This window comes from Chlorocebus sabaeus, chromosome 21 (assembly GCF_047675955.1).
Source record: "Chlorocebus sabaeus isolate Y175 chromosome 21, mChlSab1.0.hap1, whole genome shotgun sequence".
Lineage (NCBI taxonomy): Eukaryota > Metazoa > Chordata > Mammalia > Primates > Cercopithecidae > Chlorocebus > Chlorocebus sabaeus.
Window position 1 is genome coordinate 58329482 of NC_132924.1, and position 18723 is coordinate 58348204.

General features: G+C 33.8%; 1 protein-coding gene across 2 annotated transcripts in view; it reads right to left on the reverse strand.

Annotated features, from left to right (window-relative positions):
• The window catches only part of CASD1 (CAS1 domain containing 1), a 51828-nt gene that overhangs the window by 25372 nt on the left and 7733 nt on the right, over positions 1-18723 (reverse strand). For both annotated transcript variants that reach the window (XM_007982134.3, XM_007982137.3), the window contains exons 2-8: positions 18270-18366; positions 17601-17721; positions 8753-8797; positions 7720-7782; positions 2740-2784; positions 2194-2317; positions 485-699 (exon numbers count right to left, since the gene is read on the reverse strand). In XM_007982134.3, coding sequence (XP_007980325.2) covers positions 485-699; positions 2194-2317; positions 2740-2784; positions 7720-7782; positions 8753-8797; positions 17601-17721; positions 18270-18366 — 710 coding nt within the window. The remainder of the gene's footprint in view (positions 1-484; positions 700-2193; positions 2318-2739; positions 2785-7719; positions 7783-8752; positions 8798-17600; positions 17722-18269; positions 18367-18723) is intronic.

Below are 18723 nucleotides of genomic sequence, written 5' to 3' on the forward strand. Positions count from 1 at the left end.
CAGCCTCCCAAAGTGCTGGGATTACAGGCATGAGCCACCACGCCTGGCCAGAAGAGCTATAGGGAAATAATAAAAATTGTTTTAAGCATTAAAAAGTGTATTCTTCATTGAAGCTTAATCTTATAACCTTAAGGTTTAAGGTAAGGAGAACATAGAAGCAGTAGTTTTTAAACGTGAGTGTGCTGAGAACATATATGCTTCTGAGGAGACAATGTATATTAACAGTGATTAGCACTCAATAAATGAAGTTTAATTTCCCTTCTTCCCTAACTTCTTTCTCTCTTAGAATGTACCAAAACTCTTACATATATATTCAGCTAGATGACAGAAAGCAAAAGTATTTCTAGATGTATCTATACGGAATAACTACAAGTTACTAGGACTGCAATAAAATAAATTATTTATAACCATGTTAAAATGACTTATGGCTTAAAGCAATTGATATTATAGTCTCCATCTACTGATATATGTAAAAATTTCTTACAGTTTCTCTGCTTGATTCAGGAAGATGTAAGCCATCCAAAGATTCCATGATGGTTTCTTGAGCAATTAATTTGGAAACACTGAACATCTTAACATTTGATTTAGAATTTCTGGTGCTACTATTCAAAATACTGACGGCAGCTTCATTGTAAGCATCTATCTTCTCATTAGTGATCATCTTCCTATTCTCACTTAATAGATCTTCATAAACAGGATCTGCATGTGAGATACATTTTTAAAAACACATTTTAAAAATCCCTATTGGTAAAAATTGTGATCATGCACGTTTGCTGTTCCACATTTCATATGTTGTTTTTAAAAGTATAGATGATATCAGGTACCTAATAATTCATTTTTACATAAAGCTTCCCAAAGTTTGCAACAGATTTCCCATTTTATATTCAAGTTTTGAGTCAAGCAATATCCCTCTCAAATTTAAAGAACTGTTGTCCCATCTCTATGTACACAGATTTGGGGAAATATTTTTACGCTCTAGTGTGCCTTAAGAGTTTAACATTTTTGGATGCTGGGATATAATGGGTAACAAGAAATCTAAAATTAGTTATAGAAGATTGCTTAAACAAAAATAGCTGCCCATCTTTTTTTTCTCTTGTCACTGCTTAATTCTGTAAACTTTGTTCATACCATTAGGAGGTAATTGAGGCTCAAGGTCTGCCTATTGTCTTATCACTTACTATAAATAAATTTAATTTTTCCTCATTTTAATATGAGAAAGGTTAACAATGAGTCTGTGAATAAAATAGGAATTATGGAACAGATCATCACTACCATTTTTCTTATTCCTTTCATTTTGACATTCAACTTGGAAATAATAAGAATTCCTGACAAAAAGCATGAATTGCTAAAATATCCATGACATTTCATATTGTGCTAGGCATTAAATAACATTCAATAAATTCCTAAAATGAGTTATCCTAATGTCTACTAAAAATTTCATTACAAAGCATAAACTAGATTGTGTAAATTTAAACATATTCTGTCAATTCAAAAGTGTATTTTATTTATTTTTATTTTTTCAGAAACGCTTTGCTTGCTAAAAAAGTATATTTACTTCTAATGACTTTAATATTATGAAGCAGGGTGAAGTATATTTACTTCTAATGACTTTAATGTTATGAAACACGGCAAAACTCCGTCTCTACCAAACATACAAAAAATTAGCTGGGTGTGGTGGTGCACACCTGTAGTCCCAGCTACTCGGGAGGCTGAGGCGGGAGGATCGCTTGAGCCTGGGAGGTGGAGGTTGCAGTGAGCCAAGATCGTGCCACTGCACTCCAACCTGGGAAAGAGAGCGAGACCCTGTCTCAAAAAAAAAAAAAAAAAAAAATTATGAAATAGATCATATTTTTTCTATATATTTCCCAATCACAATAAATATGTTTTGTAAGAAAAAAAGTCAGAGAGACCACATCTCATCTGCCTTTAGGACTTATCTTTTTGTTATACATTCTATAGCCATTCTGCTGAGGTTCCTTGGAGGATATTTCTTATTTTTCACCTATGTTTATTAATTTGTTCCTTACATTTGAAAAAGAAGAGCAAATAACTCAAGTGTACTCTAATCTTGCAAATCTTGTTTCAAAATTAATTCACATAAAGCAGTAATTCTGCTTCTTGAAACAGAAGATGATAAAAACCCATGCTTCAAAATATACACAAAATGACGTTTTTTCATTACTCATTCCTTACCTTGTAAGACCCAATAAACATCACTAGTCTTTGCCAATTTTTCTAAAAGTGGTGCTATGGAGGTAATGTTCATTTTATATTGAGAAAGCGCTTCACTGCTACCATTGTGAATCTTGATGGACCACTAAAAAGAAGTATATATTATCCATTAATGTAGCATTTATCATAAACAATTAAAGTATATAATTTACCTATTGTAACAAGTGTTATTATTTTAGATATTTCTCATTTTATTTAATATAAGAATAAAATTTGGTCAAATTATTTCATGAAATACATGAAGGCAATTAGAAAAAGCTGTTATAAAACTATACTTTCAATGCATAACATTCAAGAAGAATACAATTTTAGATATAAAAAATACTGATATTTAACAGTAAGTGTCCTAAGTTCATTCCAACCTTATTAAAATTCAACAATCTAATCATAATAGAAGAAAGAATTAAAAATTTAGGTACAATCAAGAATTCTGAATACAAATTAACTTTTTCTTAGCATGGTCTTAAAAGTGAAACAAAATCATTAAGAATACAGATAATAACTTACTGTGGCAGCTCCTGCTACAATCACATGTGGTTTTGCAATGGAATCCTAAAGGAAGAAAAATCTTTATCACAGTATTATATCCAGTTCAGGGAATTAATACAAATAACATCATTTAATTTTTTTTCCTTAAAATGTAAGTTCTTCCTTCTAAATTCATTCTAAGTTTTTAGAATTCCTTGTTATTATTATCGCTTATTATTGTTATAACAAGACAGATATCCAATGCCTAAAATCTTGTAAGGCTACATATACATACAGGATGACAGAAATTTGGATGGTTAACTCTTTGATATTCTTAAAAAAAAAAAGCACCACTGAAATCTAACACGACCTAATATTATTCTGAACTCTGAGTAAAATGCTTAGAGTAAAGCACTAGTGTATTATGTCAGCCAATTAAAAGGTAATCATGGAAGCCTAAAGGGTACACAGCATAAGTGTTAAATAAAATACAAGGTCAGTGCCAAAACAGTCTTCTGGGAAAGTGAAATCCAATGCGTATTTAACAAAATAAACCGATAATTATTAAAGACCACATGCAGAAAAACACAAGTAGAGATCCCTAAAAACCTTCGCCAAACGCAAATTAGAGTAGTTCCCTCCCTTACACATGGTTTCAGTGTACACTGTTTCAGTTACCCGTGGTCAACTGAAGTCCAAAAACATTAAATAGAAACTTCCAGAAATAAATAATTCCTAAGTTTTAAATTATGTGCCACTCTGAGTAACATGATAAAGTCTCATGCTATCCTGCACTGTCCCTCCTGGGATGTGAATCCTCCCTTTGTCCAGGGTATCACACTGTATGCTACCTGCCCATTAGTCACTTAGTAGCCATCTCAGTTGTCAGACCAACTGTCACAGCATCACAATCTTTGTGTTAAACCCCTATTTTACTCAATAATGACCCCAAAGCTCAAAAATAGTAATGCTGAGATCCTGTTATAATTGTTCTATTTTATTATTAGTTATTGTTGTTAACCTCTTACTATGCCTAATTTATACATTAAACTTCATCATGCATTTGTATGTATAGGAAAAACCATTGTACACATAGGGTTTGGTACCATCTATAGTTTCAGCACATGCTGGGGTCTTGGAACATATTAACCATGGATAAATGGGGACTACTGTATGCTATTTATAATATATAGCAATAGTATATTACAGTACAATTATATTTGTAGGTAACTATATGTTATATATAGCATAACAAGTATATAGTACTTTATAGTACTTACTAACTTACTAAGTACATTCTCTTATCTCATTGTAATATAGATTCCTGCCTTCCACCCTGTGGGGCAGGCAAGATGATATTATATATCTCTTATAAAACAAAGATACAGACTCAGAATGGCTAATAGGATATTGCTGAGGCCTGCCAGGTAAGTCAGAACTTAAGTCTTCTGACTTCTGAATCATCAAAGACCTGATATTGCAATCATACACACAAGAAACAATTAAAAACAAGCATGAAATTTAGTAACAAAAAATTGACTGATGTAAAAAATGACAGTTACTTTTTCACTATAAAGGTAATACATGCTTCATGTAAAATACTACAGAAATAGAGAAAAATAACAAAATAAATCAATTTTCTGTTAGATATATGACCATTTCCAGTTTAGCATGCTTCATTTTATACTGTTAAAGAATTTTTAGTGAATACAAAATTTTTAATATTTTTTCCTCATCTCTAGGTGCCTTTCTCATTCCCAAAACTTACACTGGTTATCCCAAACCTTACATTCCATGCCCTCCTTCTCAGCATAAAGTTTAATTCTCAAACTTCGTAGAGAAAATAAAATTCATCCAACAAGTGTGCTCTTGCCTTCCTTCCTTCATTCTTACAACTTCTCTATACTCCCGCAGCTATCTTCCTGATAAGAGAGTAAAGAAAGTATGTCTCTATTCTTCTCAATGGCTAATGCCTTCCTCTGTCTACATTCCCTCCCTTTTCACTTCTGGAGCTATGATTCATGAATTATGTCCTCCAACTCTCATAGTATCAATCTTGCCCTCCTCCTCCACTCTCTTTCCTTCCCTCAACTTAAAAGTGTTAAATCATCCTTATCCTCAAAAAGTTTTCCTTCAACCCTGTCTCACACTTGTAACCAACAGATTACTTGAAAGATAACTTGCCTCACTATGCCAATTTCTTTATCTCTCATTTATGCCTCAACTTATGCTTTGAATTTGGGCTTCACTCTCCATTAAAACTGTCCCATGAGCCCATTAACGAACCCTGGATTGCCAAACGCTGTAGCTTCATTCTACCTTAGCAAGTTTTGAAAGTGACACTGGTGACTATCCATCTTTTAAAATCCTTACCTCCCCTGTATGTGATTTTACAGTCCTTCCTCCTTTGGTTTCCTTCCTACTCCTTTTACTGCCACTTCTCAGAATCTCCTTGATAATTCCATTCCTCAAAAGCCCTCTCCTCTTGAATCTCTAAATTCTCTGCCTATTCAATTTCTTCCATTCAAATAACTTCAAATATCACCTCAATCCATACCAAGACTCCCAAAATCCATCCAATAGCTCAGACTTAATGACTTCCATTCACTTATAGAATTACATCTCAACTGCCAGTTTCTTTACAAGTCAGCCTAATTTCCTTCCACTCTTCCACTATATCACATCATTCTCCTGTTTAAAACTTTCAATGGTTCTCCACTTCAATTCAATTCAATGTACTTATTATCAGAAAATACACCCTGAAGTATTTAGAAGTAGTTAAAAAACAGATAAAATAAATCCACTCCCCCAATAAGGCTTAGGATATCATTCATAATGTAGTACCTGCTTCCTCATCTCTTGTCAACTCCCTGTAAAATGAAGCATATGAAAAGAACAACCAAAACCAACACACATAAAGCAGCATTTTGTATGTCAGCTCCACTAAAACTGCTGGAAAGTCCCTGAATAGGCTATACTCCATCTTCAGCATCATTGCACATGCTGTTTCCCTTGCAGGAAATAACCCCACTTCTCATTCCCCACACTCACCTTCATGACCACTTTATCTGAAAACTAATTTTGAAAACTTAAAAAAAATTACACTTATGGTCTATCCTCTGTAATCCTGTTTGTTGTGCCCTTTACATTTCCTATTTTAGCACTTGTCACATTGCTTAAGTCTATGTGTTATTCATCTAGCTCTTTGAGGGGAGGATCTCTATAATTTTAACCAATGTATCAACAGTGTCTAGCTTAGTGCCTAGAATATAGAAATATCTGTGGAATAACAATCTACTTAGAGTCCTCTCAATTCAACTTTGCTTTTACGCCTATAGGCTTCTAAAAGGCTATTCTAGTTAATAAGTGTATCTTCTTCCTAACTCATAGTTCTCAAATATTATCTCCTCTATAAAATGTTCTTAGATAATTACCAATACTCTCATCACCTCCTATCCTAAGTGTCTCTATTCATGGTGCTTCCATAATCCTTTGAGCTCAATTCTGTGTTAGCTTTTGCCTTCTTTTGTCGTTATTCATCAGTAAGTCACCATCTACTAGATTACAAATTCCTTGAAGGCTGAGACTGGAGCTAATTCCCAGCCACATTACTATTACTCAGCACAAAGCTAGCAATAGTACATTAACAACAAAAATGTGGGTCTCCAAATCCTCAGGATCTAGCAGTTTACTACGGAAATAGTAAAAAGCAAATACATACATCCACACATACTCCTCAGTGAATGAAAACCATCAACTAATCAATCTCAGGTGACCATGTGGTCATCTACCTGAATAAAATATTTCCTTTTTCTCAACAACCATAATGAGTTTTACAACAGAATCTAAGGCTCCAAAAACTAGCTTTAACAAATGTATGAGAATTGAAATTTTGGATATGTAATATATCTCCAGGTTAGTAAATAACCTATAAAGGTTTTCTGTGATCTTGTAGGATTTACAAATTGTAGTGTATTAATGTTTAATTATGAATTTCTACTACTTTAATAAATATATTTTCAGTCCAGCATAAATATGAACCATATGCTTAAATCATTTCAAATATACACAGAACATTATTCTACACTTAGGGACATTTAAAAACATATCGACAAAACCAAAACGCACTGTAGACCTCAATTTACCAGAAATTTGAATTCCAGAAGCCGTCTACACGTTTGTTTTTTGGAAAACATTTGCTCAAAGAAACAAGGTTAGAAATGGTAGCTAGGTTCCCACAAGATCCTACAAAAGCCTATTTATTGTATGATGTGGTTGTAATACTAAATATTTATTGTGAAGAAAAAAATCCCAAACCAAAAACCTGTTGCAGGGAAATTAAACAAAACAAGGTCAATAAAATTAAATATTGTTTTATCCATCTGAAATACAAATGTCTCTGGGAAAGAATACAGGTTTAATTAAAGGACTGACAAAAGACTGTACGGAAACTACTACACAGATTGTAAAATGGACTTGTGAGAACTTAGGAGTTTTCTGAGGTTAATAGCATGCTTACCTTTACATCTAATTTATCTCTAAACATGATGAGCTAAAACATATTAGTCTTGCCTGCTGGGTCACAAATATAATAATAAAAAGAAAAAAAAAGGCTATAAAAACAAATAAACAAAAGTTTCCTGAAGTATCTGGGCATGAGTTTGAAGGAGAAAACAGAAAAATGCACAAGAGAATATACGCTGTGCTGGGAAGATTACCTGGGTTTGAATCAGCTGAACTACAGCAGTAACAGAAGACTTTAAATATGGAAAGTCTGGTATAAACATAATCTTCTTTATGGTTAGAATGGTGATAATGGGGCAGAGATATTGGATCAACACGTTCTCTTCTCAATAAAGTGCTAGAATCAGGGCAGCACAGCTTAGTTGCTATCAAGAAGGCAAGTATAAAATATAGGAGAGTGGGACAAGTGAGTAAAGGGAAGAAATATATGCTTGCGGGCTTTTAAAATTTGGTTGCTTAAAAAAAAAAAAAGCCCTAGGATTTTTAAATACAGACCTCAGTCCACACTTTGATACACTGTTTCATAGAACCATTAACTTCAGGATGCCACAGAAAATCCTAAAAGAGAAATGTTAGAAGTAAAGACAAAGTTGAAGAAACTCTTAATTCCACCATTCAGAATAAACATTAACATTCTCTTATAGAGTACTTAAAAGTAAAACACTACCTTGTCCAATACATCTTCAATTCCTATCTTAATTTGCCAAGTCTTACAATAGTTCTCCTTGAATCCACTTCTGTCTTCCTCTAACCTCTGTCCACATTTTAGCCAGAGCAATCTTTTAAAAACTTAAATCTGATTTTGCCACACCCCTGCTTAAGTATTCAGAGACCTTCTACTGCCTTGAGAATAAAATCTAAAACACTATAAATTGCTAAGAAGGTTCAGGATCTCCACCTGTCTCTTCTGCGTCTCCTGCTACTTGTACCCTTGCTCTCCCTTTTGGTACTCAGCCAGCTCCTGGAATGCTCTATGTTCTCCTTTTTCTCTAGGACTTTGCACATACTATTCCTTCTGTCCATAATGCTCACAAACTCTTCCACTGAGCCTGCCTAACTCTTACTTATTTTTGAAGGCTCAGTTAAAATATCACTTCTGCAGGGAGGAAAACAACTTTCAATTCCTTGCTCTGTACATTCCCATTGCCCCTCTTTTTCTTTTCTGCCATGCTTGTCCCACTTGTATTTGCATGTAGAGAACTATAAAAACCTGCAATCTTCATTAGGTCAAGGCCATTTTTGTCTTGATCCTCACTGAATTCTTAATGATTGGGAATTCAGAAAATTCACATATTCTTTTATAGACATTAATCCAGAACGCATACTGGTTTTGAATTCATGTGCAAGATTACTCTTTCCTAATAAAATTTTGAGACCATTACATAAAACAACTCACACAAACTTTTACTCCACTATCCTAATATTCTTATCTACTCTCAAGAATACACTGAAATACTTAGGATGTTCAATTAACCAAAGAATATAGTTTCAACATTATAACATCTAGCTTACTATTACATGAACTTACCACTTTAACTGATGCAGTCTTGTCTTCAAAAGGAATATTTTCATGCTGCCATAAAAGGAGACAGAGAGACATTAATGTATAGATTAAATTTATATAAATAATGCCCCATTTAGCTGCTTTGTTGATTTATTATTATGCATATTTTTGATTTATTTTTAAGCACCAAATCTCAATTATCTAAAAACTCTACCCAAAGGGGAAAAAACCGAGATAGAACATAACAAAATAAGTGACATTAGTTAAATTGTCTACATGTGATTTCCAACATCTAAGATATAGTTCAAAGATAAAATTTCAACAGCAAACAAGCAAATACATAAACATGTCTATATAAATTACCTTTTTGCCAGGATTGCCAGGATTCCAATTTAGTCCCAGTATTACTATTTTTTGTTTGATTTGTTTTTTGATTGCTATTTTGAGACAGAGTCTCACTCTGTTGCCTGGGCTGTAGTATAGAGGTGCGATCTCGGCTCATTGCAACCTCCGCCTCCAGGGCTCAAGCAATCCTCTCACCTCAGCCTCCCAAGTAGCTAGGACCACGGGTGCACGCCACCATGCTTGGCTAATTTTTAAAAAATATTTTTTGTAGTGACGGGGTTTTGCCATGTTGTCCAGCTGGTCTCGAACTCCTGGGCTCAAGTGATCCACCCACCTCAGCCTCCCAAAGTGCTGGGATTACAAGGCATATGCCACTGTGCCCAGCACTTGTATTACTATTTGTCTCAGAAATGGACTGCTTCCCTTCATTTCCCAAGTCCCTTCCGGTTAGGCAGAGCCACAAGGCTAGTTTTGGCTAATGCAATGTGGATATATGTGACATATGCCACTTCCAGGCTGAATTTCCCAAGGCAGTTCTCTGGTCTCTAACTTAACTGATGCACAGACTAAGGAAGCCAAATGTTCCAAGGTACTTTAGAAGACAGTAAAAATTCCAACAGTAGGAACGGCTAAATGACTATGCGGAGCAAAGCCTCTCGCCAGCCACCTAGGACATGCAATGCTAAGCAAGAACTTCTGTTTTGTTAAGACATTAGAGCAGTTTGTTGGTGTAGCAACACCTAGTCCATTCTCACCAGTGTACTAGTATAGGCCCTGACTGACAGGAATGGATGAACATGACTCTAGGTTACTGTAGGTTTCACTCTGAAAACAGCATATAAATAGTCCATTTGTAGAAAAAATTGAAACGTGAACACTACAACTTCTTATAACCAAATGTTCTACACAAAGAATGGCATTCCTTTCAGAATTAGAAATCCTAGGTGGGGAAGGGGTAAGGGTGGTCAGTAAGAAGCTAATTCTATTGCTAAAATCAAAATTGAAATGTTTTCATTAATTCAAACAGACAAATAGTATTTATACTGAAATCTCCATGAAACAAAATTTGTTCTATCAACAAGTTAACTTTTTAGGTTCTTGTTGGTGCTTCTAAAACATTACTTTCCAAAAGGAGTCTTGAGACTATTAGTTCAATGAAACTTTAAGGTAAGTTTCTTTGGTCAAACAGATCTGGGATATACTGGGTCAAACAAAATCACACAGGTGTTTTCCTCCTTCTACCGCATCTTCAACCTTTTAAAAATGTGTCCTCACAAAAATAATGTCATGAACTTTCTTTGTCTTACTTTGCATAGAGTAGTTAATGCAACTCGATCTCTTTCTTCTTTTTCCTTTTCTAATATAACGTTTGATATATACAAAAAAGTCACATATATGAAAATCACAAAGCACAGTAGGACTAAATAAACACTCATGAATCCATGATACAAATCAGAGCATTGCCAACACACTGAACCACCTATGTGGTCCTTTCCCTATCTTAACTCCATGCTTCACCCAAAGTAAACCACTCTCCTGAATTGTGTGTTTATACTTTGTTTTTAAAAACTTTCTATAGTTTTTGTCACATAAATATGCCATCTTTAAATGATATATATTAATTTTGTCAGTTTTCTCTGAATTAATTTTGTCAGTTTTCTCAAAATTAAAAATCAACTTTTAATTTTAAAAATTTTCAATCTTACAGCAAAGCTGACAGAATTAAATGAATGCCCAAAACCTTTTACCAATTGTTAACATTTCCTATACCAGCTTCACCTTTCTTCCTCTCTACACATATATATTCTATAGGTTTTCTCCTTTGCTGAACTATGTGAAAGTTCATTATAGAAGTCATAACATTTCACCCTTAAATACTTAAGCATATTCTCTTTAAGTATATACCTCTAAGAACATTCTCTTACATAAGGAATTTGACATTGAAAAAATATTATCTCATTTAATATATAGTCCGTATTCAATTTTTTCCAATTTCCCAAGAATATCCTTTCTATAGCTCTTATATTTTAATCTACAATCCCATTAAAATCGTGTTACATTTAGTTGTCAAATCTCTTAATCTCATATAACCTGGAACATTCCATAGCCTTTAAAAATTTGTACATATCAGTTTATTTTATCAATACTATTTTTATTAATATCAAGTATCATATTTACTATTTTTGTAGAGTACAGGTCAACTGATACAATACATTACTATCTAGATTTAAAAAAGCACTAATTGTTATCTTCTTGGATATGTCTCTTAAGAAAAGAGTAAGAATTTCCGTAATTGTTCCATAGATCCATAAGCCATAAAAATGTTCACTATCAAATGATAATGCAAATTATTTTCTGGAGTATTTATAACAATTTACACTCTCACTAGCAGTTTATAAGACATCTACTGGTACACAGCCTAATACATCTGGTCTGTTTTCATATTTCTTGCCATTGTCAGATTTAATTTCTGCCATTATAGTAGGTATAAAAAAAAAAATCTCACTTCTACTTCAGTAAAATGCCTGGCCATACTCCCTGACCCCCACCTTCTGTCCACTGGGTTATCTTTTTCATTAATCTGCAGTTTCTGGTATTTCTTGAATGTATGTTGTAAATTATCTTTTCTCAATTTGTAGTTTATCTTTTTTCTTTAAGGTATCTTTTGGTGAATAGATACGTGAATTTATCTTTTATTTCTTAGCACTTTTTGTTTCTTATGTAAGAGATGTTTCCCTACTTTGAGATAATGAAGATATTCTCCTACATTTTATTTCTATTTCTAAAGGTTTCAAATTTTTTACTTTCATATTTAAGTTTAAACTCATCCATCTAGAAACGATTTTACTCGATGGTGTGAGGTAGGAATCCAATTTCAACTTTTTCCATGTGCTAATTGCCTTAGCACCATTAACTGAATAGACCTTCTTTTCCCCAGGGATCTTCTATGGCATTTCTGTTACTTTTAAAGTCATTTTATATGGAAGTTTCTATTTTAGAGCTCTATATTTTATTCTACTGGTTTATTTGTTTAACTCTACACCAATACCACACTGTTTTAATTACTACAAGGTAAAATTAAATCTTGATATTGTAGAACAAATCCTTTCCACCTTGTTTTCAGATCTGTTGTGGTTATTCTTGGTCTGCTGCCCTTCCATAAAAAATTTAGAATCCATTAGTAAAGTTCCACAGCAAATTCTGTTAGGATTTTATTGGAATTACACTGAACCTACACATCAGTCTGGCAATAACTGACATCTTTACAATACTGAGTCTTCCCATCCAAGGAAACAGTATATTATATTCCATCTAATTATGTCATTTGGAACTGTCTTCCAAAAAATTTTTATGGCTTTTCTGCATACAGATCTTCCACATTTGCTGTTTATTCTTATGTAACATATAGTTGTTGTTGTTACCATTGCACATGATATATTTTAAAAGCCTTTAGAACTCTACATTGTTGGCATGTAGATATGTGTTAATTTTTAACAGCTTTGTTGAGGTATCACAATTTTTGTATGTACATCTTATAATCAGCTACCTTGTTAAAATCTTTATTACTTCTAGTAAATTTTCTATAAATTCTTTGGGATTTTCTATGTAGAGAATTGTATCATATGAACTCCTAAGTTTATTTCTTTCCAATCCTTACATCTTTAGACTATCTTTTTTGGCTAGAATCTCTAATACAATGTTGAACAGAAGCAGCAGTAATGAACATCCTTGTCTTTTTCCTGATTTTAATGGAAATATGTCTGACATTTCACCATTAAGAACATTTACTGTAGGCTGATAGAATTTTTACCAGGTTAAGTTTGATATAAAGTAAATTAAAGAAAGAATGACACCAACTCTCTGATATTGTTGCAATTTGTTTAATGGTGTAATACACATTAAAAATCAAAAAGTTGGCCAGGTGCAGTGGCTCACACCTGTAATCCCAGCACTTTGGGAGGCCGAGGCGGGCAGATCACAAGGTCAGGAGATCGAGACCATCCTGGCTAACACGGTGAAACCCCGTCTCTACTAAAAATACAAAAACAAAATTATCTGGGCGTGGTGGCGGGCGCCCGTAGTCCCAGCTACCAGGAAGGCAGAGGCAGGAGAACGGCGTGAACCAGAGCTGAGACTGCACCACTGCACTCCAGCCTGGGCAACAGAGAAAGACTCCATCTCGAGGAAAAATAAAAATAAAAATAATTCAAAAGTTCCATGCATGCTTGAAACAAACATATTCCCTGATTGTAAAGTGTATTTTCTAAATTATTGAGCTATAAGGTTATAGAATCAAGCATGTTAATGGTCTACTGTATGTTTACTAGTTTTATTTGCTTGTTCTATCATTAATTGAGAGCAGTATGCAATTCTCCCACTATAAGTGAGAATTTGCCAATTTCTCCTTGTAGTTATATTTTTGCTTTATAAATTTTAAGGCTAATTTATTAGATGCCTATAAGTTTAAAATCTTAGTTATCTGAATTCTTTGTCACTAGAAAGTGACTTTCTGTATCCCTGAAAATGCTTTTGTCTTAAAATCTATTTATCTTATACTAATATGACTTAACTTTCTTTAGTATTTATCCGGTGAATCCTTTTTCATTTTTAATTAAAATCTTTTCATGTCCTTTTAATTTTAAGTATGACTTTTTAACCAGCAGAAAGTTCTCTTTAAGAGCAATCTGAAAAATCTGTGTTTAGCTCATAAGTTTAGGCTACTTGCATTTATTTTGACTATAAATGTTTTTACCATCTCACTTTTTTGCTTTTTTTTTTTTTTTTTTTGAGATGGAGTCTCACTCTGTCACCCAGGCTGCACTCCAGCGATTTCAGCCCACTGCAAGCTCCGTCTCCCAGGGTTCACGCAATTCTCCTGCCTCAGCCTCCCGAGTAGCTGGGACTACAGGCGCCCACCATCACACAAGCTAATTTTTTGTGTTTTTAGCAGAGACAGGGTTTCACTGTGTTAGCCAGGATGGTCTTGATCTCCTGCCCTCATGATCCACCCACCTCGGCCTCCCAAAGTGCTGGAATTACAGGTGTGAGCCACAGCGCCCGGCTTTACCATCTCACTTTTTAATTTCTATTCCTGCCACATATATGTAGCTTTTTCATATATGTATAATATATGTAAAAACGGCTTTTTACATAGACATATAAATATGTGTGTGTATGTATATCATATATATGTGTATGGTATATGTATGTGTATGCATGCGTATAAAATACATTTGGCATTAGATGGGTTTGGTTTTTGCTTAATTTTTTTATTCTTTTGGTTGAAATGTATACATCCTAATTCTATTCTTTCTTTCGGTCCTTATTCTTGAAGTTTTACTGTGCATAAAAAATAAAAACACAATATTTTAGAGAATATAGAGTACATTAGAACACTTTGTGATCATTTACCCTTGATATATATGCTATTATTAGCCAGTTCTTTAGTTCTGTCTTTTCACTAACTGCAAAAGATATTATTTTATACATTGTTGAGATTTATATACATGTTTACTATTTTCTTAAACCATTGCTTCTATTTCAGATAATTTTTTTCTGAACATTTCCCTCATTCCTGATGTTTATCCTTCAGAAATTCCTTTAGTGTTAAGTCTATTTTATAGTAAACCCTCATTATTTTCATATATCTGAGAATGTCCTATAATACATCTCAAGAATGCAGAAATTTTAATTCCAGGTATACAATTCTGGGTTAAAACTTACTTTCAGAACTTTAATGCTACTATTCTTTTTTTTTTTTTCTTTTTGAGACTGAGTCTCACTCTGTCACCAGGCTGGAGTGCAGTGGCTTGATCTCAGCTCACTGCAACCTCCACCTCCTGGGTTCAAGTGACTTTCCTGCCTCAGCCTCCCGAGTAGCTGGGACTGCAGGCACATGCCACCACACTCAGCTAATTTTTTGCATTTTAGTAGACATGGGGTATCACCATGTTGGCCCGGATGGCCTCGATCTCCTGACCTCAGCTAATCCGCCCGCCTCGGCATCCCAAAGTGCTGGGATTACAGGCATGAGCCACCACAGCCAGCCTAATTTTTGTATTTTTAGGAGAGATGGGGTTTCACTTTGTTGGCCAGGATGGTCTCCATCTCAACCTCGTGATCCGACTGCTTCAGCCTCCCAAAGTGTTGGGATTACAGGCATGAGCCACCATACCCAGCCCATCGACAGTATTTTTTTAAACCTAGGCTCCAGTTGGTTTGATGTAGAAGGAGCCCCCAGAGTATCCAGCCGGCCCTATGGCTGGAAGCAACACAAAATGGATTTCTTTATTATAAGACTTCTCAAGTTTTTAATATCCCAGCCTAAATTAAAACTATCTAAGAGGGAGATACGATATCTAGCTCTGCCCAAATTCATTTGACCAAAGCTTCTCAGAGAACTAGTTTCTCACAAAGCATAATTTGAAAAAATTCACCTCTGAGGTCTCTTTCTTAAAAAATTTGCCTCGATACAGAAAAGAAATCAAATTCAAACGAAGAATTATCTTCAATATTCCTATTCTACCCAGACATACCCATACCAGGCTTTAAATAAAATTAATAAGCTTTTATAATATGCCAGATTATGTTAGGCACAAGAAATATATTTAAAAATAATAATGATGGTATGTAATTTCTGTCCTCAAGGTGTGCAGAGACAAGGTAACATATAATTTGGCAAATGCTCCACTAGCAGCTTGAATTAAATATTTTCTTGAAAACTGTCTCTTTAAGACCGGGACACACAATCTTTGTTTCTTTTTAAATGCATATAAATTAATCTTGTCTGATATCTCATTTGATAATCTTGGGATAACTGGGCATCTTAGACTCTAAAAACTGGAAACCTAAGTGTTGTAACTGGGGCTCAAGAACAGTGTACCATATTGTATCTACTTTTGGCTGCAGACTAAACCATTATAGCTTTTTTCAACTACCTGCTGTCAAATGGATTATTCAAATTTTTAGAAAGTCATGCAAGTTTAAACCAAGAAATATTAAAACGTTCATAGTAATCAGAAATCTCTCTACTTTTCAAAAGTTTACTAAAGGCTGGGCAGGCACAGTGGCTCATGCCTGTAATTCCAGCACTCTGGGAGGTCAAGGTGGAAGAACTGCTTGAGCTCAGAAGTTTAAGAACAGCTTGGGCAACGTAGTGAGACCTCATCTCTATTAAAAATAATTTTTTTAATTATTAAAAATAAAAGTTTATTAAACATTTTCACTTTAAATTGTAATAATTTCATGTTAAATAGTTTTGAGTCTTCTCTATAATTTCATATGTATAAATGCAAATGGAAAATACAGATAGCAAATAAAATGAAAAGTTGACTGTATCGTTTGTTTCCATTATTCTCATTCTCACATGGAATAGCTGCTAAAGATTCAGGACCTGGTATCATCATCACTATGTTAAAAAATACTTAGCTATGAAGTCTCTAAGTTTTCAACTCTTTACCACAGGCAGATTTTCATAAATTCATGAGCTACTCCCTTCTACTCTTGTACTCTACTTTCTTGTATTCTACTTGCCCCCTTTGCTATTCCCCTCTCGCAATCACATGGTATTTGAAGACAATGATTAGAATCTGAGATCACTTATAAAGGTATAAACAGAGGATATGAGATAATTCACCAAAAAATAATGAACTAATTAATTTATAGAAAGAAATTAATCCTTGTTTTTAAAGTTATATTTTTTAAATGAGAAATTTTCAAACAAAATCAATAACAGAAATCTATTGCATTGCTGTTTTAATTTATAGTATGATCACTCAATGCCAGAAAGTTTGCAGAAAATTAGGCCCCCAAATATATTGCTAATTAGTATAAACTGAAAGAATTTTGCAGCATAATTAATAATTTTTAAACGTTTATGTTATTTAACCTAATATTTGAATTATAGAGATTCTACCCTAAGGAAATAATTTAAAAAGCAAAGTTTTCACATAAAAAAGTAATTTAAAATGTCTTTTTTAACTGCAAAAAATTAGAAAAGTACAAAAAGCTTTAAAAAGTGGGAAATTATGTAAAATTACATTATATCCACTCAATAATATGCTGCCATTAAGAAGATACTTAAGTTGATTATATAATGATGAATAAGTGGTGAAGAAAAAATGGAAGATATAAAATTGCACATATTAAAAGATTACTAGTATTTTTTAAAAAAAAGAGATGAGTAAAAAGAAGTATGGAAAATACTAACAGGAGAATAAGGGGTGATATTTTCTCTTTGTCTTCTTTCTAAGGAAATTTAAAAGTTCTTCCATAGTAAAAATTTATTACTTCTGAAAACTAAAAGTTTAGGTTATTATAATAAAAAGCCTGCCAATGTCTTACCCACAACTTCTTTTTCTCATCTTCCTCATTAAAGCAAGTCATCCCTCTTTTTCCCCAACCTTTCTGAAAATCAAAGTAAAATTTTTCCAGCTCCTACTCAATCTGGAGAGACACATTCCTTCTGTAACTATTCAATTGGTTAACTTCTAAAACAACTCTACAGAACGGAATAGACAAGTTTTACCTTATTTCCTTCTTCTTTGAATTGGGGATTAATTATTTTTACAAAAGAATAAAACAATTGACGAATTCTGGAATCTCCAATAAATGCAATATGTTTATCTACAAGGCAGTTCTTTGCTTCACTGAAAGCAACAAAGAAAAATTAATTAAAATAAGTAAAAATCAGCCATATTGGCATTTCAAAGCACAAGGTTTTTGAAGAAAGTTGTACTGGATTGTTACACATACCATTATATTGCTTTATAAGCCGGTGGCCAGGTTTGTTTAACTTACCACTCCACGTACCTATGATCAGTTAACTCTCTGTAATAGCTCAATTCATTACATGTTTAAGATGTATTCTAACTGTATTAGGTGCTTTATATCTATTATCTCTTAATCCTTAGAATAACTCCATTAAGATAGGTACCCAGGTGCCAGAGCAAGAGTCTTTCGCTCAAGGATTATTGCCTTAGGCCTAGTTATCTCTCACCTGAGATAAAGCAGATTGGCCAAAGCCTTTCCCTAAAACTTTAGGGGGCAGGGAAATCTTCATTTGCAATCAGCCCTACACACAGTCAGCAAGTCTCTACCCCAGCATAGAGAAGAAACGTACTGCTTCATCAACCCCTCTCCACTACATATTAAGACCCATCCTAAAAAGTAAAACAACAAAATAAAGAAATGTTACCTGATTTTGTATTTATGCATCATACAGCTGTGAGGTTGCCAAACTTTCTCTCCAAGAAATCTGCCGCTTGAGAGAAGGTATTCACATGAATCATTGCCTAAAACAGTTAAACACAACAGTGTTGTAAACAATAGTTAAAATTTTACACATCAGCTATCTTGACCCTATATAAGTTCCTTGAAATCAAAAAGTAGAGTTTTCTATGTTTCACTATACCGTCCAGGTTCATATTTCCCATTCATGAGAAACATGGTAAATATTAATACATTAATATTCAAGAGGACAAGAGCCACTGATGGCTTATACTTCACCTAACTCCTAAATGATACGTTCCCTGCTTTGGCAGTTCCTTCTGCTTCAGGTTTTCTTTCCGGGGACATCATCTCAACCTTAAACTAGCCTTTACATCTGAATATCACTCCTACTTCTAGCTGAGAAAGAAAAGTTTAAGGGA